At 49.2% G+C, this 26636-nt stretch overlaps 1 protein-coding gene across 1 annotated transcript in view; it reads left to right on the top strand.

The window, feature by feature from the left end:
• shank3a (SH3 and multiple ankyrin repeat domains 3a) overlaps nucleotides 1-26636 on the top strand; it is a 1463579-nt gene that overhangs the window by 1145835 nt on the left and 291108 nt on the right. Inside the window, exon 16 of the mRNA XM_070897277.1 lies at nucleotides 16900-17024. Coding sequence (XP_070753378.1) covers nucleotides 16900-17024 — 125 coding nt within the window. The remainder of the gene's footprint in view (nucleotides 1-16899; nucleotides 17025-26636) is intronic.

Raw genomic sequence — 26636 nt, 5'->3', positions numbered from 1 at the left:
CCTACTCTATCCATCACACTCCCCTAAACTACTCATCACACTCCCCTACTCTACCCATCACACTCCCCTAAACTACCTATCACATTCCCCTAAAATACCCATCACACTCCCCTAAACTACCCATCACATTCCCCGACTCTACCCCATCACATTCCCCTGAACTACCCATCACACTCCCCTAAACTACCCATCACACTCCCCTACTCTACTCATCACACTCCCCTAAACAACCCATTACACTCCCCTAAACTACCCATCACATTCCCCTACTCTACTCATCAAACTCCCCTAAACTACCCATTGCACTCCCCTAAACTAACCATCACATTCCCCTACTCTACTCATCACATTGCCCTACTCTACCCATCACACTCCCCGAAACTACCCATCACATTCCCCTACTCGACCCATCACACTCCCCAGAACTACCCATCACACTCCCCTAAACTACCCATCACATTCTCCTACTCTCCCCACCACACTCCCCTACTCTACCCATCACACTCCCCTAAACTACCCATCACACTCCACTACTCTACCCATCACACTCCGCTAAACTACCCATCACATTCCCCTACTCTACTCATCACACTCCCCTAAACTACCCATTACACTCCCCTAAACTACCCATCACATTCCCCGACTCTATTCATCGCACTCCCCTAAACTACCTATCACACTCCCCGCCTCTACCCCATCACATTCCCCTGAACTCCCCATCACACGCTTCTAAACTACCCATCACATTCCCCTACTCTACTCATCACACTGTCCTAAACTACCCATTACACTCCCCTAAACTACCAATCACATTCCCCTACTCGACTCATCACATTCCCCTACTCTATCTTTCACACTCTCCTAAACTACCCATCAAACTCCCCGACTCTATCCATCACACACTCCGAAGCGACCGATCACACTCCCCTACTCTACCCATCACACTCCCCTGCTCGACCCATCACACTCCCCGACTCTTCCCATCACACTCCCCTAATCTACCCATCACACTCCCCTAAACTACCCATCACACTCCCCTAAACTACCCATCACACTCCCCTAAACTACCCATCACACTCCCCTAAACTACTAATCACACTCCCCTACTCTACCCATCACACTCCCCTAAACTACCCATCAGACTCCCCTAAACTACCCATCACACTCCCCTGAACTACCCATCACACTCCCCTACTCTATCCATCACACTCCCCTAAACTACCCATCAAACTCCCCGACTCTATCCATCACACTCTCCTAAACTACCGATCACACTCCCCTACTCTACCCATCACACTCCCCGACTCGACCTATAACACTCCCCTAAACTACCCATCACACTCCCCTACTCTACCCATCACACTCCCCTAAACTACCCATCACACTCCCCTAAACTACCCATCACACTCCCCTACTCTATCCATCACACTCCCCTAAACTACCCATCACACTCCCCTACTCTACCCATCACACTCCCCGAAATTACCCATCACACTCCCCTAAACTACCCATCACACTCCCCTGAACTACCCATCACACTCCCCTACTCTATCCATCACACTCCCCTAAACTACCCATCAAACTCCCCGACTCTATCCATCACACTCTCCTAAACTACCGATCACACTCCCCTACTCTACCCATCACACTCCCATGACTCAACCTATCACACTCCCCTAAACTACCCATCACACTCCCCTAAACTACCCATCACACTCCCCTACTCTACCCATCAAACTCCCCTAAACTACCCATCACACTCCCCTAAACTAACCATCACACTCCCCTTCTCCATCCATCAAACTCCCCTAAACTACCCATCACACTCCCCTACTCCACTCATCACTCTCCACTAAACTACCCATCAAACTCCACTACTCTACCCATCACACTCCCCTATGCTACCCATCGCACTCCCCTACTCTATCCATCACACTCCCCTAAACTACCCATCACACTCCCCGACTCCATCAATCACACTCCCCTAAACTACCGATCACACTCCCCTAAACTACCCATCACACTCCCCGACTCTATCCATCACACTTCCCTACTCAACCCATCACACTCCCCTACTCGACCCATCACACTCCCCTACTCGACCCATCACACTCCACGACTTTACCCATCACATTCCCCTAAACTACCCATCACACTCCCCTGAACTACCGATCACACCCACCAACTCTACCCATCACACACCCCTAAATTACCCATCACACTCCCCTAAACTACCCATCACACTCCCCTACTCTACCCATCACACTCCCCTACTCCACCCATCACACTCTCCTAAGCTACCCATCACACTCCCCTAAACTACCCATCACACTCCCCTAAATTACCCATCACACTCCCCTACTCTACCCATCACACTCCCCTAAACTACCCATCACATTCCCCTACTCTACCCATCACATTCCCCTACTCTACCCATCACACTCCCCGACTCTACCCATCACACTCTTACTCTGCCCATCACACTCCCCTAAACTACCCATCACATTCCCCTACTCTACCCATCACACATCACACTCCCCTTCTCTACCCACCACACTCCCCTACTCTACTCATCACACTCCCATACTCTCATCATCATCATCATCAGAGGCAGTCCCTCGAAACGAGAATGACTTGCTTCCACGCCAAAAAATGGATGAGTTCACAGGTGTTTGAATGAAGGACCTAATATTCCAGGTCCTGAATTACATCCCGAAGGGTGGAAAATGCCTGTGCGAGGATTTTTTTAACATGTGGTGGCCGATGCACACCTGCCACCTGTCTATCCCATCACTGTCATTTACTCTATCCCATAAAAGTTCCTTGCTCTACCCCATCACAGTCCCCAATCTACCCCAGCACAGCACTCTTCTCTACCCCATCAATTCCACTACTCTACCCCCATCTCTGTCCCCTACTCTACCTCATCAAGTCCCCTACTCCACCCCATCACACTTCCCTACTCTACCCCCGTCGCACTTCCCTATTCTTCGCCCAACGCACTGCCCTACTCCACCCCATCACTGTCCCGTAATCTAATGTATTACAGTCTCCTGCTCTACCCTAGCACAATCCCCAACTCTATCCCATCACTGTCCCTTACTCTATCCCATAAAGGTTCCTTACTCTACACCATCAATTCCCCTACTCTACCCCATCTCCATCCCTTACTCTACCTCATCAAGTCCACTGCTCTACCCCATCACACTCCCATAGTCCACCCCATCGCATTCCCATACTCTAACCATCACACTCCCCTACTCTACCCCGTCAATTCCCCTACTCTACCCCATCTCCATCCCCTACTCTACCTCATCAAGTCCACGACTCTACCCCATCACACTCCCGTAGTCCACCCCATCGCACTCCCCTACTCTAACCATCACATTCCCCTAATCTACCCCATCAATTCAACTACTCCACCCCATCATACTCCCCTACTCTAACCATTACACTCATGTACTCCACCCCATCACGATCCCCTAATCTATCCCCATTACGGTCCCCTACTCTTCTCCATCTCAGTCCCCAACTCTACCCTATCACAGCCCCCTGCTCTATCCCTTCACAGTCCACCACTCTATCCCCATCACAGACCTCTTCTCTACCCGATCTCTCTCTTCCATTCTACTCCCATCACAGTCCCCTACTCTAATGTACCCCATCACAGTCTCCTACTTCAACCATCACATTCCCCATCTCTAACCCATCACACGTCCCTACTCTACCCCATCACACTCTGCTTCTCTACCCCATCACACTCCCCTACTCCCATCACTGGCCACTACTCTACCCCATGGCACTCATGTACTTTGCCCCATCACGATCCCCTAATCTATCCCTATCACAGTGCCCTACTCTACCCCATCACACACCTCCACTCTACCCCAATCACAGTCCCATACTCCATCCCACCAAAGTCCCTTACTCTACCACTTACAATCCACCACTCTACCCCCATCACAGTCCCCTATTCCACCCCATCACTGTTCCCTAATCTAATGTATCACTGTCTTCTGCTCCAGCCCAGCACAATCCCCAACTCTACACCATCATGGTCCCCAATCTACCCTGTCACAGTCCCCTATTCTACCCATCATGCTCCCTTACTCTACCCATCATGCTCCCCTACTCTACCCATCATGCTCCCCTACTCTACCCGTCATGCTCCCCTACTCTACCCATCATGATCCCCAACTCTATCCGATCAGAGTCCCCGACTCTATCTCACCACTGTCCCTTACTCTATCCCACAAAAGTTCCTTACTCTACCCCTACACTACCCCATCAATTCCCCTTCTCTACCCCATCTCCATCCCCTACTCCACCTCATCAAGTCCCCGACTCTACCCCATCACATTCCACTACTCTATCCCATCACACTCCCGTACACTATCCATCACATTCCCCTACTCTACCCCAATCACTGTCCACTACTCTACCCCACAACCCTCATGTACTCCGCCCAATCACAATTCCCTAATCTATCCCCATCACGGTACTCTACTCCACCGCATCAAACTCCTCCACTCCACCCCACCAAAGTCCCTTACTCTACCCCATTACAGTCCCCTGCTCTACCCCTTCACAGTCCACCACTCTACCCCATCACAGACCCCTTCTCTACCCCATCTCAGCCCATCACTCCACCCCCATCATGCTCCCCTACTCTACCCCATCACAGTCCCTTACTCTATCCCATAAAAGTTCCTTACTCTACCCCATCACACTCCCCTACTCTAACCACCACAGTCCCCTACTCTACCCCAATCACTGGCAACTATTCTACCCCACGACACTCATGTACTTCACCCCATCATGATCCCCTAATCTAACCCCATCATGGTGCCTTACTCTACCCCAAATCACAGACCCCCTACTCCACCTCCCAAAGTCCCTTACTCTACTACATCACACACCCCTGCTCTACCCCCATCACAGTCCCCTACTCTACCGTTATATAATAAACAATCTCCTAGTAAAAGGTCCTCTCGGAATGAGTGATCACAGTATGGTTGAATTTGTAATACAGATTGAGGGTGAGGAAGTAGTGTCTCAAACGAGCGTACTATGCTTACACAAAGGGGACTACAGTGGGATGAGGGCAGAGTTGGCTAAAGTAGACTGGGAACACAGACTAAATGGTGGCACAATTGAGGAACAGTGGAGGACTTTTAAGGAGCTCTTTCATAGTGCTCAACAAAAATATATTCCAGTGAAAAAGAAGGGCGGTAAGAGAAGGGATAACCAGCCGTGGATAACCAAGGAAATAAAGGAGAGTATCAAATTAAAAACCAATGCGTATAAGGTGGCCAAGGTTAGTGGGAAACTAGAAGATTGGAAAAATTTTAAACGACAGCAAAGAATGACTAAGAAAACAATAAAGAAAGGAAAGATAGATTACGAAAGTAAACTTGCGCAAAACATAAAAACAGATAGTAAAAGCTTTTACCGATATATAAAATGGAAAAGAGTGACTAAAGTAAATGTTGGTCCCTTAGAAGATGAGAAGGGGGATTTAATAATGGGAAATGTGGAAATGGCTGAGATCGTAAACAATTATTTTGCTTCGGTCTTCACAGTGGAAGACACAAAAACCATGCCAAAAATTGCTGGTCATGGGAATGTGGGAAGGGAGGACCTTGAGACAATCACTATCACTAGGGGGGTAGTGCTGGACAGGCTAATGGATCTCAAGGTAGACAAGTCCCCTGGTCCTGATGAAATGCATCCCAGGGTATTAAAAGAGATGGCGGAAGTTATAGCAGATGCATTCGATATAATCTACCAAAATTCTCTGGACTCTGGGGAGGTACCAGCGGATTGGAAAGCAGCTAATGTAACGCCTCTGTTTAAGAAAGGGGGCAGACAAAAGGCAGGTAACTATAGGCTGGTTAGTTTAACATCTGTAGTGGGGAAAATGCTTGAAACTATCATTAAGGAAGAAATAGCGGGACATCTAGATAGGAATAGTGCAATCAAGCAGACGCAGCATGGATTCATGAAGGGGAAATCATGTTTAACTAATTTACTGGAATTCTTTGAGGATATAACGAGCATGGTGGATAGAGGTGTACCGATGGATGTGGTGTATTTAGATTTCCAAAAGGCATTCGATAAGGTGCCACACAAAAGGTTACTGCAGAAGATAAAGGTATGCGGAGTCAGAGGAATTGTATTAGCATGGATAGAGAATTGGCTGGCTAACAGAAAGCAGAGAGTCGGGATAAATGGGTCCTTTTCGGGTTGGAAATCGGTGGTTAGTGGTGTGCCACAGGGATCGGTTCTGGGACCACAACTGTTTACAATATATACAGATGACCTGGAAGAGGGGACAGAGTGTAGTGTAACAAAATTTGCAGATGACACAAAGATTAGTGGGAAAACGGGTTGTGTAGAGGACACAGAGAGGCTGCAAAGAGATTGAGATAGGTTAAGCGAATGGGCTAAGGTTTGGCAGATGGAATACAATGTCGGAAAATGTGAGGTCATCCATCTTGGGAAAAAAAACAATAAAAGGGAATATTATTTGAATGGGGAGAAATTACAACATGCTGTGGTGCAGAAGGACCTGGGGGTCCTTGTGCATGAATCCCAAAAGGTTAGTTTGCAGGTGCAGCAGGTAATCAGGAAGGCGAATGGAATGTTGGCCTTCATTGCGAGAGGGATGGAGTACAAAAGCAGGGAGGTCCTGCTGCAACTGTACATGGTATTGGTGAGGCCGCACCTGGAGTACTGCGTGCAGTTTTGGTCACCTTACTTAAGGAAGGATATACTAGCTTTGGAGGGGGTACAGAGACGATTCACTATGCTGATTCCGGAGATGAGGGGGTTACCTTATGATGATAGATTGAGTAGACTGGGTCTTTACTCGTTGGAGTTCAGAAGGATGAGGGGTGATCTTATAGAAACATTTAAAATAATGAAAGGGATAGACAAGATAGAGGAAGAGAGGTTGTTTCCACTGGTCGGGGAGACTAGAACTAGGGGGTACAGCCTCAAAATACGGGGGAGCCAATTTAAAACCGAGTTGAGAAGGAATTTCTTCTCCCAGAGGGTTGTGAATCTGTGCAATTCTCTGCCCAGGGAAGCAGTTGAGGCTAGCTCATTGAATGTATTCAAGTCACAGATAGATAGATTTTTAACCAATAAGGGAATTAAGGGTTATGGGGAGCGGTCGGGTAAGTGGAGCTGAGTCCACGGCCAAATCAGCCATGATCTTGTTGAATGGCGGAGCAGGCTCGAGGGCTAGATGGCCTACTCCTGTTCCTAATTCTTATGTTCCTATGTTCACCGTCCACTGCTTTACCCCATCATAAACCGCTTCTCTACCCTATCTCTCTCCTCCACCCTACCCCCATCACAGTCCCCTACTCGATCCCATCACACTCGCCAACTCTAGCCCATCAAGTCCCCTATATCTCATCAAGTCCCCTACTCTACCCCATCTCCATCCCCTACTTTACCCCGTCACCGTCCCCTAATCTACCCTATCACAGCCCGCTTCTCTACCCCATCATACTCTGCTATTCTGCCCCATCACAATCCCTTATTCCACCCCATCATTCTCAAATACTCTACCCCATCACACTCATGTACTTCGCCCCATCACTGCCCATGACTCTACCCGATGACCCTCATGTACACCTCCCCATCACGATCCCGTAATCTATCCCCATCATGGTACCCTACTCTACTCCATTAAAGTCCCCTACTCTACCCCAATCCTGCTCCTCCACTCTACCTTAATCACCGTCCCCTGTTCCACCCCACCAAAGTCCCTTTACCACATCACAGTCCCCTGCTCTACCCCCATCACAGTCCCCTGCTCTACCCCATCACAGTCCCCAACCCTACCCCATCACACTCCCTTACTCCACCCATCACACTCTCCTACTCTACCCCATCACACACCCCTACTCCACTCCATCATACTCCACTGCTCCACCCCATCACTGTCCCCTACTCTAACGTATCACTGTCCCCTGCTCTACTCCAGCCACTTGCCAACTCTACCTCATCAAGTCCCCTACTTTATCTCATCACATTACCCTGCTGTACCCCATCACACATCCCTACTGTACCCATCTCTGTCCCCTACTTTACCCCATGACACTCCCCTACTCTACCCCATCACACCCATGTACTCCGCCCCATCATTGTCCACTACTCTACCTGATGACACTCAAGTACTCCTCCCCATCACGATGCCCTAAACTATCCCCATCACGGTGCTCTACTCTAACCTATCACAGTCTCCTACTCTACCCCATCATGCTCCTCCACTATACCACAATCACAGTACCTACTCCACCCTCACCAAAGTCCTGTACTCTACCACATCACAGTCCCCTGCTCTAGCCCATCACAATCCCCTGCTCTACCACATCACAGTCCCCTGCTCTACCCCTTCACAGTCCTCCACTCTATCCCCATCACAGTTCTCTACTCTACCCCATCACACGTCCCGACTCTATCTCATCAATTCCCCTACTCCACCCTATCACACTTCCCACTTTACTCCCATCACACTCCCCTATTCCATCCCATCACTGGCCCCTAATCTAACATATCACAGTCCTCTGCTCTACCCCAGCACACTCGCCAACTCAACTCCATCAAGACCCCTATACCTTATCAAGTCCCCTACTCTATCCCATCACAGACCCCCTACTCTACCTCATCACAGCACACTTCACTGCCCCATCACACTCCTCCACTTTATCCCCATCACAGTCCCTGACACCACGCCATCACTGTCCTTACACTACCCCATTAAAGTCCCTTACACTACCTCTTCACAGTCCCCTACTCCACCCCAGCACAGTCTCCCACACTACCTCATCAATTCCCCTATTCTATCCCATCACATTTCCCTACTCTTCCACCATCACATTCCCGTACTCTATCTTATCACAGTCCCCTATTCCACCCCATCACCGTCCCCTACTCTAACCCATCACAGTCCATGACTCTACCCCATTACAATCCACTACTTTACCCCTATCGCACTCCCATACTCTATCCCATCACCGTCCCGTACTCTACCTCAACAATTCCCCTACTCGACCCCATCACAGTCTCCTGCGCCACCCATCACAGTCCCTTACTCTATCCAATCACAGTCCTCTGATCTACTCCATCACACTTCCCTATGCTAGCCCATTGCACTCCCCTACTCTACCCCATCACAGCCCGCTTCTCTACCCCATCACAGTCCCCTATTCCACCCTATCACTGTCCCTTACTCTAACGTATCACAGTCCCCTCTGTTACCCCAGCACACACCCCTGCTCTACCCCATCACAGTCCCCAATCTACCCCATCGCCGTCCCTTACTCTAGCCCCATCACACTCTCTTAATCTACCCCCATCACACTCCCCTGCTCTACACGGTCACTGTCCACAACTCTATCTCATCACTGTCCCCTACTCTACCTCATCAAGTACACTATTCTACCCTATTACTCTCCCCTACTCCAGACCATCACAGTCCCCTACTCATCCTCATCACAGTCCCCTATTCATCCTCATCACAGTCCCCTACTCTATCCCAACACAGCCTGCTTCTCTATCCCGTCACAGTTCCCTATTCCACCCCATCACTGTCCCCCACTCCAACGTATCACAGTCCCTCTGCTACGCCAACACACTCCCCAACTTTACCCCATCACAGTCCAGAACCTACACCATCACACACCACTACTCTACCCCCACCACACTTCCCTGTTCTATCCCATAGTCCCCAATCTACCCAATCACAGTCCCCGACTCGACCCCACCTCTGTCCCCTACTCTACACCATCACAGTTCCCTACTTTGCCCCATCACATTCCATCACTCTACCCCCATCACAGTCCCATAATCTACCCATCACACTTCCCTACTCTACCACCATCCCACTTGCCTTCTCTACCCCATCTTCGTCCCCTACTCTACCTCATTAATTACCCCTACTCCAGCCCATCACGCTCCCCTGCTCTACCCAGTCACAGTCCACTACTTTAACCCCGTCGCACTCGCCTACTCTACCCATCACATTCCTTTACACTACCCCATCATGCTCCCCTACTCTACCCCCATCACAGTCCCTTACTCTATCCCGTAAAAGTTCCTTACTCTAGCACAGTCCCCAACTCTAACCACCACAGTCCCCTAGTCTACCCAATCACAGTACCCTACTTTGCCCCAAAACATTCTACCATTCTACCCCCATCACAATACTATACTCTAGCGCCATCCCACTCCCCTTCTCTACCCCAGCACACTCCCCAACTCCACCCCATCACAGTCCTCTACTCTACCTCATCCATTCCCCTACTCTAGCCCATCACAGTCCCCTACTCTACCTCCATCCCACTCCGCTTCTCTACCCCAGCACACTCCCCAACTCCACCCCATCACAGTCCTCTACTCTACCTCATCCATTCCCCTACTCTAGCCCATCACACTACTCAACTCTTCCCCATCACAGTTCCCAACCTACCCCATCATAGTCCCCTATTCTACCCTATCACATTCCCCTACTCTACCCCATCACAGTCCCCTACTCTACCTCCATCCCACTCCGCTTCTCTACCCCATCTCCGTCCCCTACTCTACCTCATCAATTCCTCTATTCCAGCCCATCACGCTCCCCTACTCTGCCCCATCACAGTCCCATATTCTAGCCCCGTTACACTCCCCTGCTCTACCCTGTCACAGTCCACTACTTTACTCCCATCGCACTCGCCTACTCTACCCATCATATTCCCTACTCTACCCCATCATGCTCCCCTACTCTACCTCCAACACAGTCCCTTACTCTATCCCATAAAAGTTCCTTACTCCACCCCATCATAGTCCCCGACACTACCTCTTCACAGTCCCCTACTTTACCCTATCACACATCCCTGCCCTACCCCATCACAGCCACCTTCTCTACCCCATCACTGTCTCCTACTCTCCCATATCATAGTCCCCAACTCTACCCCATCAAAGTCCCTTACTCCACGCCATCACAGTCCACTACTCTACCACATCACAGTCCCCTGTTCCATCCCAGTCTCACTCCCCTACTCCAGCCCCTCTCACACCTTTACTCTACCGAATCACAGCCGCAGTCTCTACCCCCATCACAATCCCCTACTCTACCTCAGCACAGTCACCTACTCTACCCCCATCAAAGTTCCTTAATCTACCCCCATCACAGTCCCCTACTCTACCCCATCACAGTCCCCTACTCTATCCCATCACAGTCCCCTACTCTACCTCATCAATTTCCCTACTCCAGTCCATCACACGCCCCTACTCTATCCAATCACAGTCCCCTACTTTGCCCCATCACATTCCACCACTCTACCCCCATCACACATCCCTACTCTACCCCATTCAATCCTATCACAGTCCGTTATTCCACCCCATCACTGTCACCTACTCTAACATATCAGTCCCCTGCTCTACCCCAACACTCTCCCCAACTCTGCCCCATCAGAGTCCCCAATCTACCCCATCACAAGCTCCTACTGTACCCCATCACAGTCCCTAGTCTACCTCAACATACTCTCCTACTCTGTCCCATCACTGTCCCATAGTGCACCCCCATCCCATCACATTCCCCGACACTACCCCATCACAGTCCCCTACTCTACCCCATCACACTTCCCTACTCTACCCCACCACACTCCCCTACTCTACCCCATCACACTCCCCTACTCTACCCCATCACACTCCCCTACTCTACCCCATCACACTCCCCTACTCTACCCCATCACACTCCCCTACTCTACCCCATCACACTCCCCTACTCTACCCCATCACAGTCCCCTACTCTACCCCATCACACTCCCCTACTCTACCCCATCACACTCCCCTACTCTACCCCAGCACACTATCGTACTGTACGCTTTGCAGTCCCATACTCTATCCAATCACAGTCCCCTACTCTACCTCCATCCCACCCCCCTTCCCTACCCCATCTCCGTCCCCTACTCTACCTCATCAATTCCTCTATTCCAGCCCATCACGCTCCCCTACTCTGCCCCATCACAATCCCATACTCCTGCTCCATTACACTCCCCTGCTCTACCCTGTCACAGTCCACTACTTTACTCCCATCGCACTCGCCTACTCTACCCATCATATTCCCCACTCTACCCCATCATGCTCCCTTACTCTACCCCCACCACAGTCCCTTACTCTATCCCATAAAAGTTCCTTACTCCACCCCATCATAGTCCCCAACACTATCTCTTCACAGTCCCCTACTTTATCCTATCACACATCCCTGCCCTACCCCATCACAGCCACCTTCTCTACCCCATCACTATCTCCTACTCTCCCATATCACAGTCCCCAACTCTATCCCATCAAAGTCCCTTACTCCACGCCATCACAGTCCACTACTCTACCACATCACAGTCCCCTGCTCCATCCCAGTCTCACTCCCCTACTCCAGCCCCTCTCACACCTTTACTCTACCGAATCACAGCCGCAGTCTCTACCCCCATCACAATCCCCTACTCTACCTCAGCACAGTCACCTACTCTACCCCCATCAAAGTTCCTTAATCTACCCCATCACAGTCCCCTAATCAACCCCATCACAGTCCCCTACTCTATCCCATCACATTTCACATTCTACCCCCATCCCACTTCCCTACTGTACCCCATCTCAGTCCCCTACTCTACCTCATCAATTTCCCTACTCCAGTCCATCACACGCCCCTACTCTATCCAATCACAGTCCCCTACTTTGCCCCATCACATTCCACCACTCTACCCCCATCACACATCCCTACTCTACCCCATTCAACCCCATCACAGTCCGCTATTCCACCCCATCAGTGTCGCCTACTCTAACATATCAGTCCCCTGCTCTACCCCAACACTCTCCCCAACTATGCCCCATCAGAGTCCCCAATCTACCCCATCACAAGCCCCTACTAGTACCCCATCACAGTCCCCTAGTCTACCTCAACATACTCTCCTACTCTGTCCCATCACTGTCCCAAAGTGCAACCCCATCCCATCACATTCCCCTACACTACCCCATCACAGTCCCCTACTCTACCCCATCATACTCCCCTACTCTACCCCATCACACTCCCCTACTCTACCCCATCACACTCCCCTACTCTACCCCATCACACTCCCCTACTCTACCCCATCACACTCCCCTACTCTACCCCATCACACTCCCCTACTCTACCTCATCACACTCCCCTACCCTACCCCATCACACTCCCCTACTCTACCCCATCACACTCCTCTACTCTACTCCATCACACTCCCCTACTCTACCCCATCACACTCCCCTACTCTACCCCATCACACTATCGTACTGTACGCTTTGCAGTCCCATACTTTATCCAATCACAGTCCCCTACTCTATCCAATCACAGTCCACTACTCTACCTCCATCCCACTTCCCTTCTCGACCCCATCTCCATCCCCTACTCTACCTCATCAATTCCTCTATTCCAGCCCATCACGCTCCCCTACTCTGCCCCATCACAGTCCCATACTCTAGCCCCATTACACTCCCCTGCTCTACCCTGTCACAGTCCACTACTTTACTCCCATCGCACTCGCCTACTCTACCCATCATATTCCCCACTCTACCCCATCATGCTCCCCTACTCTACCCCCACCACAGTCCCTTACTCTATCCCATAAAAGTTCCTTACTCCACCCCATCATAGTCCCCGATACTACCTCTTCACAGTCCCCTACGTTACCCTATCACACATCCCTGCCCTACCCCATCACAGCCACCTTCTCTACCCCATCACTGTCGCCTACTCTAACATATCAGTCCGCTGCTCTACCCCAACACTCTCCCTACCTCTGCCCCATCAGAGTCCCCAATCTACCCCATCACAAGCCCCTACTGTACCCCATCACTGTCCCCTAGTCTACCTCAACATACTCTCCTACTCTGTCCCATCACTGTCCCATAGTGCACCCCCATTCCATCACATTCCCCGACACGACCCCATCACAGTCCCCTACTCTATCCCATCATACTCCCCTACTCTACCCCATTACACACCCCTACTCTACCCCATCACACTCCCCTACTCTACCCTATCACACTCCCCTACTCTACCCCATCACACTATCACACTATCGTACTGTACGCTTTGCAGTCCCATACTCTATCCAATCACAGTCCCCTACTCTATCCAATCACAGTCCCCTACTCTACCTCCATCCCACTCCCCTTCTCGACCCCATCTCCGTCCCCTACTCTACCTCATCAATTCCTCTATTCCAGCCCATCACGCTCCCCTACTCTGCCCCATCACAGTCCCATACTCTAGCCCCATTACACTCCCCTGCTCTACCCTGTCACAGTCCACTACTTTACTCCCATCGCACTCGCCTACTCTACCCATCATATTCCCCACTCTACCCCATCATGCTCCCCTACTCTACCCCCACCACAGTCCCTTACTCTATCCCATAAAAGTTCCTTACTCCACCCCATCATAGTCCCCGACACTACCTCTTCACAGTCCCCTACTTTACCCTATCACACATCCCTGCCCTACCCCATCACAGCCACCTTCTCTACCCCATCACTATCTCCTACTCTCCCATATCACAGTCCGCAACTCTACCCCATCAAAGTCCCTTACTCCACGCTATCACAATCCACTACTCTACCACATCACAGTCCCCTGCTCCACCCCAGTCTCACTCCCCTACTCCAGCCCCTCTCACACCTTTACTCTACCTAAACACAGCCGCAGTCTCTACCCCCATCACAATCCCCTACTCTACCTCAGCACAGTCACCTACTCTACCCCCATCAAAGTTCCTTAATCTACCCCTATCACAGACCCCTACTCTATCCCATCACATTTCACCATTCTACCCCCATCCCACTTCCCTACTCTACCCCATCTCAGTCCCCTACTCTACCTCATCAATTTCCCTATTCCAGTCCATCACACGCCCCTACTCTACCACATCACAGTCCCCTGCTCCATCCCAGTCTCACTCCCCTACTCCAGCCCATCTCACACCTTTACTCTACCTAATCACAGCCGCAGTCTCTACCCCCATCACAATCCCCTACTCTACCTCAGCACAGTCACTTACTCTACCCCCATCAAAGTTCCTTAATCTACCCCATCTCAGTCCCCTATTCTACCTCATCAATTTCCCTACTCCAGTCCATCACACGCCCCTACTCTATCCAATCACAGTCCCCTACTTTGCCCCATCACATTCCACCACTCTACCCCCATCACACATCCCTACTCTACCCCATTCAACCCCATCACAGTCCGCTATTCCACCCCATCACTGTCGCCTACTCTAACATATCAGTCCCCTGCTCTACCCCAACACTCTCCCTAACTCCGCCCCATCAGAGTCCCCAATCTACCCCATCACAAGCCCCTACTGTACCCCATCACTGTCCCCTAGTCTACCTCAACATACTCTCCTACTCTGTCCCATCACTGTCCCATAGTGCACCCCCATCCCATCACATTCCCCTACACTACCCCATCACAGTCCCCTACTCTACCCCATCACAGTCCCCTACTCTACCCCATAACACTCCCCTACTCTACCCCATCACACTCCTCTACCCCATCACACTCCCCTACTCTACCCCATCATAGTCCCCTACTCTACCCCATCACACTCCCCTACTCTACCCCATCACACTCCCCTTCTCTACCCCATCACACTCCCCTATGCTACCCCATCACACTCCCCTACTCTACCCCATCACACTCCCCTACTCTACCCCATCACACTCCCCTACTCTTCCCCATCACACTCCCCTACTCTAACCCATCACACTCCCCTACTCTACCCCATCACAGACTCTTACTCTACCCCACCATTTTTCCCTATTCTACCACATCACACTCCACTACTGTCCCTCATTCACACTCTTCTACTCTACCCCATCACAGTCCTCCCACTCTGTCCCATCACAGTCCCCTTATCCACTCCATCACATTCCCCTACTTTTCCCCATTATACTACCCTACTCCACCCCCATCACAGTCCCCTACTCTACCCTGTATCTGCCGGTGGTTCAGTGGGTAACACTCTCGGCTCTTAGTACCACACTAGAGACATGAGCACAAATCTCTAGGCTGACACTCCAGTGCAGTGCTGAGGGAGTACTGCACTGTCGGAGGTACCGTCTTTTGGATGAGACATTAAACCGAGGTCCCGTCTGCTCTCTCAGGTGGATGTAAAAGATCCCATGGCACTATTTTGAAGAAGTGCATGGGAGTTATATCCAGTGTCCTGGCCACTATTAACCCTCAATCAACATAACAAAAGCAGATAATCTGGTCATTATCACATTGCTGTTTGTGGGAGCTTGGTGTGCTCAAATTGACTGTCGTATTTCCTATGTTTCAACAGTGATAAGCTCCAAAAGTACTTCATTGGCTATAAAGCATTTTGCGACATCCGGTGGTCATGAAAGATGCTATATAAATGCAATGCTTTCTTTCTTTTACCTCATCACAGTCCCCTACTCTATTCCATCAAAGTCTCTCATAAACTCTCATAAAATAAATCTCATATTCTCTCCCTTCATTCTTCTGATGATTTTAAAATTTATTCTTTCTCGTTAAAATCATTTTAGTTTGATTTGTATGCAGTTTCCCTCTCACTGCAAGTCTGATGGTTAGTTCCTTTCAAACATATAACTGATGTTACACAAATGAGCTGACTTAGGAAAATTAGATGTAAAGATTTTTACTTTAGCTAATAACCGTTTGTCAATTATCATGCCAAACAACAACTTTAATTGATATAGCACCTTTAACATAAAAAAATGTCCTAAGATGCTTTAAAGTTAAAGATACGAATATCTCGGTTACTGAAGCATTCAATGAGATTTGCGAGTGATTCACTGAGACTTTACTCTTTCCCACAGCGGAGACTCCAATTGAAGAGTTCACCCCCACACCGGCGTTCCCAGCTCTGCAATACCTGGAATCGGTGGACGTGGAGGGAGTGGCTTGGAAAGCTGGGCTCAGGACGGGAGACTTCCTGATTGAGGTAAACGTGGACTCTGTAAATTAAAGGGAAATGGTAATTGAAAACAAGTCTTCGGCAAACTTTATTTCTATGTGGGGAGAAAGAGCAGTTTTGGGAGCTAGAGCTCAAAACATTTGGAAGATTCTGAACGGAACTGACGAAGTTGATCTTGGCACAGTAGCATAGTGGTTATATTACTGGATTAGTAATCCAGAGGCCTCGACTAATAGAAACATAGAAACATAGAAAATAGGTGCAGGAGTAGGCCATTCGGCCCTTCCAGCCTGCACCGCCATTCAATGAGTTCATGGCTGAACATTCAACTTCAGTACCCCATTCCTGCTTTCTCGCCATACCCCTTGATCCCCCTAGTAGTAAGGACCTCATCTAACTCCTTTTTGAATATATTTAGTGAATTGGCCTCAACAACTTTCTGTGGTAGAGAATTCCACAGGTTCACCACTCTCTGGGTGAAGAAGTTCCTCCGCATCTCGGTCCTAAATGGCTTACCCCTTATCCTTAGACTGTGACCTCTGGTTCTGGACTTCCCCAACATTGGGAACATTCTTCCTGCATCTAACCTGTTTAACCCCGTCAGAATTTTAAATGTTTCTATGAGGTCCCCTCTCATTCTTCTGAACTCCAGTGAATACAAGCCCAGTTGATCCAGTCTTTCTTGATAGGTCAGTCCCGCCATCCCGGGAATCAGTCTGGTGAACCTTCGCTGCACTCCCTCAATAGCAAGAATGTCCTTCCTCAGGTTAGGAGACCAAAACTGTACACAATACTCCAGGTGTGGCCTCACCAAGGCCCTGTACAACTGTAGCAACACCTCCCTGCCCCTGTACTCAAATCCCCTTGCTATGAAGGCCAACATGCCATTTGCTTTCTTAACCGCCTGCTGCACCCGCATGCCAACCTTCAATGACTGATGTACCATGACACCCAGGTCTCTTTGCACCTCCCCTTATCCTAATCTGTCACCAGTCAGATAATAGTCTGTCTCTCTGTTTTTACCACCAAAGTGGATAACCTCACATTTATCCACATTATACTTCATCTGCCATGCATTTTCCCACTCACCTAACCTATCCAAGTCGCTCTGCAGCCTCACAGCATCCTCCTCGCAGCTCACACTGCCACCCAACTTAGTGTCATCTGCAAATTTGGAGATACTACATTTAATCCCCTCATCTAAATCATTAATGTACAGTGTAAACAGCTGGGGCCCCAGCACAGAACCTTGCGGTACCCCACTAGTCACTGCCTGCCATTCTGAAAAGTACCTATTTACTCCTACTCTTTGCTTCCTGTCTGACAACCAGTTCTCAATCCATGTCAGTACACTACCCCCAATCCCATGTGCTCTAACTTTGCACATCAATCTCTTGTGTGGGACCTTGTCGAAAGCCTTCTGAAAGTCCAAATATACCACATCAACTGGTTCTCCCTTATCCACTCTACTGGAAACATCCTCAAAAAATTCCAGAAGATTTGTCAAGCATGATTTCCCTTTCACAAATCCATGCTGACTTGGACCTATCATTTCACCTCTTTCCAAATGCACTGCTATGACATCCTTAATAATTGATTCCATCATTTTACCCACTACCGATGTCAGGCTGACCGGTCTATAATTCCCTGTTTTCTCTCTCCCTCCTTTTTTAAAAAGTGGGGTTACATTGGCTACCCTCCGCTCCATAGGAACTGATCCAGAGTCAATGAAATGTTGGAAAATGACTGTCAACGCATCCACTATTTCCAAGGCCACCTCCTTAAGTACTCTGGGATGCAGTCCATCAGGCCCTGGGGATTTATCGGCCTTCAATCCCATCAATTTCCCCAACACAATTTCCCGGCTAATAAGGATTTCCCTCAGTTCCTCCTCCTTACTAGACCCCCCGACCCCTTTTATAACCGGAAGGTTGTTCGTGTCCTCCTTCGTGAATACCGAACCAAAGTACTTGTTCAATTGGTCCGCCATTTCTTTGTTCCCCGTTATGACTTCCCCTGATTCTGACTGCAGGGGACCTACGTTTGTCTTTACTAACCTTTTTCTCTTTACATATCTATAGAAACTTTTGCAATCCGTCTTAATGTTCCCTGCAAGCTTCTTCTCATACTCCATTTTCCCTGCCCTAATCAAACCCTTTGTCCTCCTCTGCTGAGTTCTAAATTTCTCCCAGTCCCCAGGTTCGCTGCTATTTCTGGCCAATTTGTATGCCACTTCCTTGGCTTTAATACTATCCCTGATTTCCCTTGATAGCCACGGTTGAGCCACCTTCCCTTTTTTATTTTTATGCCAGACAGGAATGTACAATTGTTGTAGTTCATCCATGCGGTCTCTAAATGTCTGCCATTGCCCATCCACAGTCAACCCCTTAAGTATCATTCGCCAATCCATCCCAGCCAATTCACGCCTCATACCTTCAAAGTTAGCCTTCTTTAAGTTCTGGACCATGGTCTCTGAATTAACTGTTTCATTCTCCATCCCAATGCAGAATTCCACCATATTATGGTCACTCTTCCCCAAGGGGCCTCGTACAACGAGATTGCTAATTAATCCTCTCTCATTACACAACACCCAGTCTAAGATGGCCTCCCCCCTAGTTGGTTCCTCGACATATTGGTCTAAAAAACCATCCCTTATGCACTCCAGAAAATCCTCCTCCACCGTATTGCTTCCAGTTTGGTTAGCCCAATCTATGTGCATATTAAAGTCACCCATTATAACTGGAGACATGTTCCAATCCCACCAGCTGGGGAATTCTGTCAATTAAATAAATCTGGAATAAAAAGCTAGTATTAGTTATGGTGACCATGGGCCCAAGTTTCCACATGATTTGCGCCTGATTTTTAGGAGCAACTGGTGGAGAACGGACTATCTTAGAAATCGCAATTCTCCACATTTTTTTTCTGCAGTTCTCGTCAGGTAGAACAGTTCTACTTTGGAACAGAATTTTTTCTTCAAAAGGGGGTGTGTCCGGCCACTGATGCCTGATTTCAAAGTTTCCACAGTGAAAACGTACTCCAAACTAACTTAGAATGGAGCCAGTGAAGATTTTTGTAGAACTGAAAAAACCTGTTCTACACATTAAAAAATCAGGCGCAGGTTACAAATTAGGCGTCCAGAACGAGGAGGGGGGGGGGCGGGGGGGAGGGAAGTCATTAAATTCTATAATAAATCCTTATTTATACTTCTACAAATATTATACAAATAAATCCAATCTGAATAAACATTTAGAACCAAAGAAAAGATTAAATGAACCATCTTCCTACCTGTGTGAAAGTGCTTCAGCCATCGTTCGTTCCCGCGGGCAGGGGGGGAGCTGTTCCGTTCATTCCCGCGGGGGGGGGAGCCGTTCCGTTCGTTCCCGCGGTGGGGGGAGCTGTTCCGTTCGTTCCCGCGGTGGGGGGAGTGGGGGGAGCCGTTCCGTTCGTACCCGCGGGGGGGGGAGCCGTTCCGTTTGTTCCCGACGGTGGGGGGAGTGGGGGGAGCCATTCCGTTCGTTCCCACGGGGGGGGAGCCGTTCCGTTCGTTCCCACGGGGGGGGGAGCCGTTCCGTTCGTTCCCACGGGGGGGGAGCCATTCCGTTCGTTCCCACGGGGGGGGAGCCGTTCCGTTCGTTCCCACGGGGGGGGAGCCGTTCCGTTCGTTCCCACGGGGGGGGGAGCCGTTCCGTTCGTTCCCACGGGGGGGGAGCCATTCCGTTCGTTCCCACGGGGGGGGAGCCGTTCCGTTCGTTCCCACGGGGGGGGGAGCCGTTCCGTTCGTTCCCACGGGGGGGGGAGCTGTTCCGTTCGTTCCCACGGGGGGGGAGCTGTTCCGTTCGTTCCCACGGGGGGGGAGCTGTTCCGTTCGTTCCCGACGGTGGGCGGGGGTGAGGAGGGAAACGGCTGCCTCAACTTTCTGAGGCTTCCTGCACCTTTTCACTGGTGCAAGAAGCCTCAGTGCTGATCATGGAAGGGCAATGTGCTTTTATTAAAAAATGTTAAAAAATTAAACAGCTACAAAGAACTACAAAAATGGCCGAGTGCCAATGTTTCCTTCACACTGCGCGTGTGCGAACGCTCCAACGCGCACGCGCAGCGTTGCCGGCAGGAAAAAAACTAATTTAAATGATACCCGCCCCCTCCCACTTACAAAACCGGCGCGAGTGTAGGCTCTGCCCCCCTGGGCGCCGCGCCAGGCAGACAAGGAGCTGCAGGGCGCTCGAGAATAGCGCGTTTTTATTTAGGCGCCGTTTTAGGTGCAAAAAACGGGCACCCAGCTCGGACGGGCGCCCGTTTTTTATCGTGTGGAAACTTGGGCCCCATGTAACTACTGGATTGTCATAAAAACCCATCTGGTTCACTTTTGGGAAGGAAATCTATCATCCTTACCTGGTCTGGCCTATATGGGAATAAAACCATACAGACCACGCAGCATCGACCTAGGTATCGGATTTGGACATGACAAGGGCACACCCAGCCCAGTCAACGTGCTAAGTCCTCTTCAATAACATTGGGAGAGCTGTCTCACAGACTGACATAGTCATACTCACAGAATCCCAGACTCCTCCATTACCACCAGAGGTGGCGGCACAGTCATATACAGTCGGGAGGGAGTGGCCCTGGGAGTCCTCAACATTGACTCTGGAAACCTGAGCAAGACATCCTCTTGCTGATTACAACCTACCGCCCTCCCTCAGCTGTTGAATTAGTATTCCTCCATGTTGAACTCCACTTGGGAGAAGCACTGAGGGCAGCAAGGGCAAAGAATTTACACTGGATGTTCATCACCAAGAATGGCCTGGTAGCACCACCATTGACCGAGCTGACCGAGTATTGAACAACATAGTTACCAAACTGGGATTGCGGCAGGTGAGAACCAAAGCAAGGGATAAACCTCCTTGACCTCGTCCTCACCAGTCTACCTGTCACGGATGCATCTCTCCATGATAGTATTGGTAGGAGTGGCCACCACAGAGTCTTAATGGAAACCAAGTCTCATCTGCACACAGAAGACATCCTCCATCGTGTTGTGTGGCACTACGACCATGCTAAATGGGATAGATGGAACAAATCTAGCAGCTCAAAACTGGGCATCCATGAGGTGCTGTGGGCCATCATAGAAACATAGAAATCTACAGCGCAGAAGGAGGCCATTTCAGCCCATCGTGCCCGTGCCAGCCGACAAAGAGCCACATGACCCTCGGTCAGCAGCCCTGATGGTTACATATGAACAATGGCGGATAGGTAAAGAGCATCCGACCCAACCAGTCCGTCCCACAGAACTGCGATACCCCATGTATCGCAACACTTTACACTCCACCCCACCCAGAGCCAGACGATCTCCTGGGAGAGGCAAAAAAAAATAGATAAAAACCCAAGCCAATAGGGGAAAAAAATCTGGGAAAATTCCTCTCCAACCCATCCAGGCAATCACTCTGGCCATATTAGATTCCCTAAAGTATTTACCATCGAATCTGTGCCAGCCAACAAGAAGCTATCCAGTCTAATCCCACTTTCCAGCTCTCGGTCCGTAACCCTGCAGGTCACGGCACTTCAAGTGCCAATCCAAGCACCTTTTAAATATGGTGAGGGTTTCTGCCTCTACCATATTTCCAGACAGTGAGTTCCAGACCTCCTCTGCGTGAAGAAGCTTCCCCTCAAATCCCCTCTAAACCTTCCACCAACCTTCTATGCCCCCTCATAATTGACCTTTTCACCAAGGGAAATAGGCCTTGCTATCCACTATATCCAGGCAGCCCATCAGCAGCAGAATTTTATTACACCACAATCTGTAATTTCATGGCCCGGCATATCCCTCACTCTACCATTACCATCAAGCCAGTGGACCAATCCTGGTTCAATGTGGAGTATAGAAGAGCATACCAGGAGCAGCACCAGGTGTACCTAAAAATAAGGTGCACACCTGTTGCAAGCCACAACAGAAGAATAAACAGCAGAAGCAGTATCCTATAGACAGAGCTAAGCGATTCCACAATAAACGGATCCAATGAAAGCTCAGCAGTCCTGCCACATTTAGTCATGAATGGTGGTGGACATCATCATCATCGACGGTCCCTCGGAGGTGGACAATTAAACAATTAACAGGAGAAGGAGACTCCATGAATAACCCCATCCTCAATGATGGCAGAGCCCAGCACGCGAGTGCAAAAGACAAGGCTGAAGCGTTTGCAACCATCTTCAGCGAAAGTGCGAAGTGGATGATCCATCTTGCCCTACTGCTGAGGTCCCCACCATCACAGAAGCCGGTTTTCAGCCAATTTGATTCACTCCACGTGATATGAAGAAATGGCTAAGCACACTGGAGACAGCAAAGGCAATGGACTCAACAACATCCCGGCTGTAGGACTGAAGACTTGTGCTCCAGAACGAGCTGCGTCTCTAGCCAAGCTATTCCAGTACAGCTACAACACTGGCATCCACCCGACAAATTGCGAAATTGCCCAGAATATGTCCTGTCCACAAAAAGCAGGGCAAATCCAATCTGGATAGTACTGCTCTCAATCATCAGCAAAGTGATGAAAGGGGGCATTGCCAACGCTGACAAGCGGCACTTACTCAATAATAACCTGCTCACCGATGCTCAATTTGGGTTCTGCCAGAATCACTCGGCTCCAGACCTCATTACAACCTTGGTCTAAACATGGAAAAAAGAGCTGAATTCCAGAAGTGAGGTGAGAATGACTTCTCTTGACATCAAAGGCAACATTTGACTGAGTGTGGCACCAAGGAGCCCTCGTAAAATTGAAGTCAATTGGAATCAGGAGGAAAACTCTCCACTGGCTGGAGTCATATCTAGCACAAAGGAAGATGGTTGTGGGTGTTGGGGGCCAAACATCTCAGCCCCAGGACAATAGTGCAGGAGTTCCTCAGGGCACTGTCCTAGGTCCAATCATCTTCAGCTGCTTCATCAATGACCTTCCATCATAAGGTCATAACTGGAGGTGTTCGCTGATGATTGCAAAGTGTTCAGTTCCATTCACAATTCCTCAGATAATGAAGCAGTCCATGCCCGCATGCAAATAGAAACATAGAAAATAGGTGCAGGAGTAGGCCATTCGGCCCTTCGAGCCTGCACCGCCATTCAATAAGTTGAATGTTCAGCCATGAACTCATTGAATGGCGGTGCAGGCTAGAAGGGCCGAATGGCCTACTCCTGCACCTATTTTCTATGTTTCTATGTTTCTAAGATCATGGCTGATCATTCCCTCAGTACCCCTTTCCTGCTTTCTCTCCATACACCTTGATCCCCTTAGCCGTAAGGGCCATATCTAACTCCCTCTTAAATATATCCAGTGATCTGGCATTAACAACTCTCTGCGGCAGGGAATTCCACAGGTTAACAACTCTCTGAGTGAAGAAGTTTCTCCTCATCTCAGTCCTAAATGGCCTACCCCTTATCCTAAGACTATGTCCCCTAGTTCTGGACTTCCCCAACATCGGGAACATTCTTCCCGCATCTAACCTGTCCAGTCCCGTCAGAATCATATACGTTTCTATGAGATCCCCTCTCATCCTTCTAAACTCCAGTGAATAAAGGCCCAATTGATCCAGTCTCTCCTCATATGACAGTCCAGCCATCCCTGGAATCACTCTGGTGAACCTTCGCTGCACCCCCTCAATAGCAAGAACATCCTTCCTCAGATTAGGAGACCAAAACTGTACACATTATTCCAGGTGGGGCCTCACAAAGGCCCTGTACAACTGCAGTAAGACCTCCCTGCTCCTATACTCAAATCCCCTAGCTATGAAGGCCAACATACCATTTGCCTTCTTCACCGCCTGCTGTACCTGCATGCCAACTTTCAGTGACTGATGAAACATGACACCCAGGTCTCGTTGCGCCTCCCCTTTTCCTAATCTGCCACCATCCAGATAATATTCTGCCTTTGTGTTTTTGCCCCCAAAATGGATAAACTCACATTTATCCACATTATACTGCATCTGCCATTCATTTGCCCACTCACCTAACCTGTCCAAGTCACCCTGCAGCTTCTTAGCGTCCTCCCCACAGCTCATACCGCCACCCAGTTTAGTGTCATCCGCAAACTTGAAGATATTACACTTAATTCCTTCATCTAAATCGTTAATGTATATTGTAAAGAGCTGGGGTCACAGCACTGAGTCCTGCGGCACTCCACTAGTCACTGCCTCCCATTCTGAAAAGGACCCGTTTATCCCGACTCTCTGCTTCCTGTCAGCCAACCAGTTCTCTATCCATGTCAGTACATTACCCCCATTACCATGCACTTTGATTTTGCACACCAATCTCTTGTGCAGGACCTTGTCAAAAGCCTTTTGAAAGTCCAAATACACCACATCTACCGGTTCTCCCTTGTCCACTCTGCTAGTTACATCCTCAAAAAATTCCAGAAGATTCGTCAAGCATGATTTCCCTTTCATAAATCCATGCTGACTTGGTCTGATCCTGACACTGCTTTCCAAATGCACTGCTATTTCATCCTTAATGATTGATTCTAACATTTTCCCCACTATTGATGTCAGGCTAACCGGTCTATAATTACCCATTTTCTCTCTCCCTCCTTTTTTAAAAAGTGGTGTTACATTAGCTACCCTCCAGTCCATAGGGACTGATCCAGAGTCGATAGATTGTTGGAAAATGATTACCAATGCATCCACTATTTCTAGGGCCACTTCCTTAAGTACTCTGGGATGCAAACTATCAGGCCCCAGGGATTTATCGGCCTTCAATCCCATCAATTTCCCCAACACAATTTCCCGCCTAATAAGGATTTCCTTCAGTTCCTCCTTCTCACTAGACCTACTGTCCCCTAGTACAATCGGAAGATTATTTGTGTCTTCCTTCGTGAAGACAGAAACGAAGTATTTGTTCAATTGGTCTGCCATTTCTTTGTTCCCCATTATAACTTCACCTGAAAGAGATTGCAACAGTCCTACGTTTGTCTTCACTAATCTTTTTCTCTTCACATATCTATAGAAGCTTTTGCAGTCAGTTTTTATGTTCCCTGCAAGCTTCCTCTCGTACTCTATTTTCCCCCTCTTAATCAAACCCTGAGTCTTCCTCTGTTGAATTCTAAATTTCTCCCAGTCCTCCGGTTTGTTGCTTTTTCTAGCCAAATTATATGCATCTTCCTTGGCTTTAACACTATCCTTAATTTCCCTTGCTAGCCACGGTTGAGCCATCTTCCCCATTTTATTTTTACTCCAGACAGGGATGTACAATTGCTGAAGTTCATCCATGCGATCTTTAAATGTTTGACATTGCTTATCCACCATCAACGCTTTAAGTGTACTTTGCCAATCTATTCTAGCCAATTCACGCCTCATACCGTCGAAGTTACCTTTCCTTAAGTTCAGGACCCTAGTTTCTGAATTAACTGTGTCACTCTCCATCTTAATAAAGAATTCTACCATATTATGGTCACTCTTCCCCAAGGGGCCTCGCACAACATGATTGCTAATTAGTCCCTTCTCATTACACATCACCCAGTCTAGGATGGCCAGCTCTCTAGTTGGTTCCTTGACATATTGGTCTGGAAAACCATCCCTAATACACTCCAGGAAATCCTCCTCCACCACATTGCTACCAGTTTGGTTAGCCCAATCAATATGAAGATTAAAGTCGCCCATGATAACTGC

Source organism: Pristiophorus japonicus, chromosome 13 (assembly GCF_044704955.1).
Source record: "Pristiophorus japonicus isolate sPriJap1 chromosome 13, sPriJap1.hap1, whole genome shotgun sequence".
In the NCBI taxonomy this organism is placed as follows: domain Eukaryota; kingdom Metazoa; phylum Chordata; class Chondrichthyes; family Pristiophoridae; genus Pristiophorus; species Pristiophorus japonicus.
This window is presented reverse-complemented; position numbering and strand designations above follow the sequence as displayed.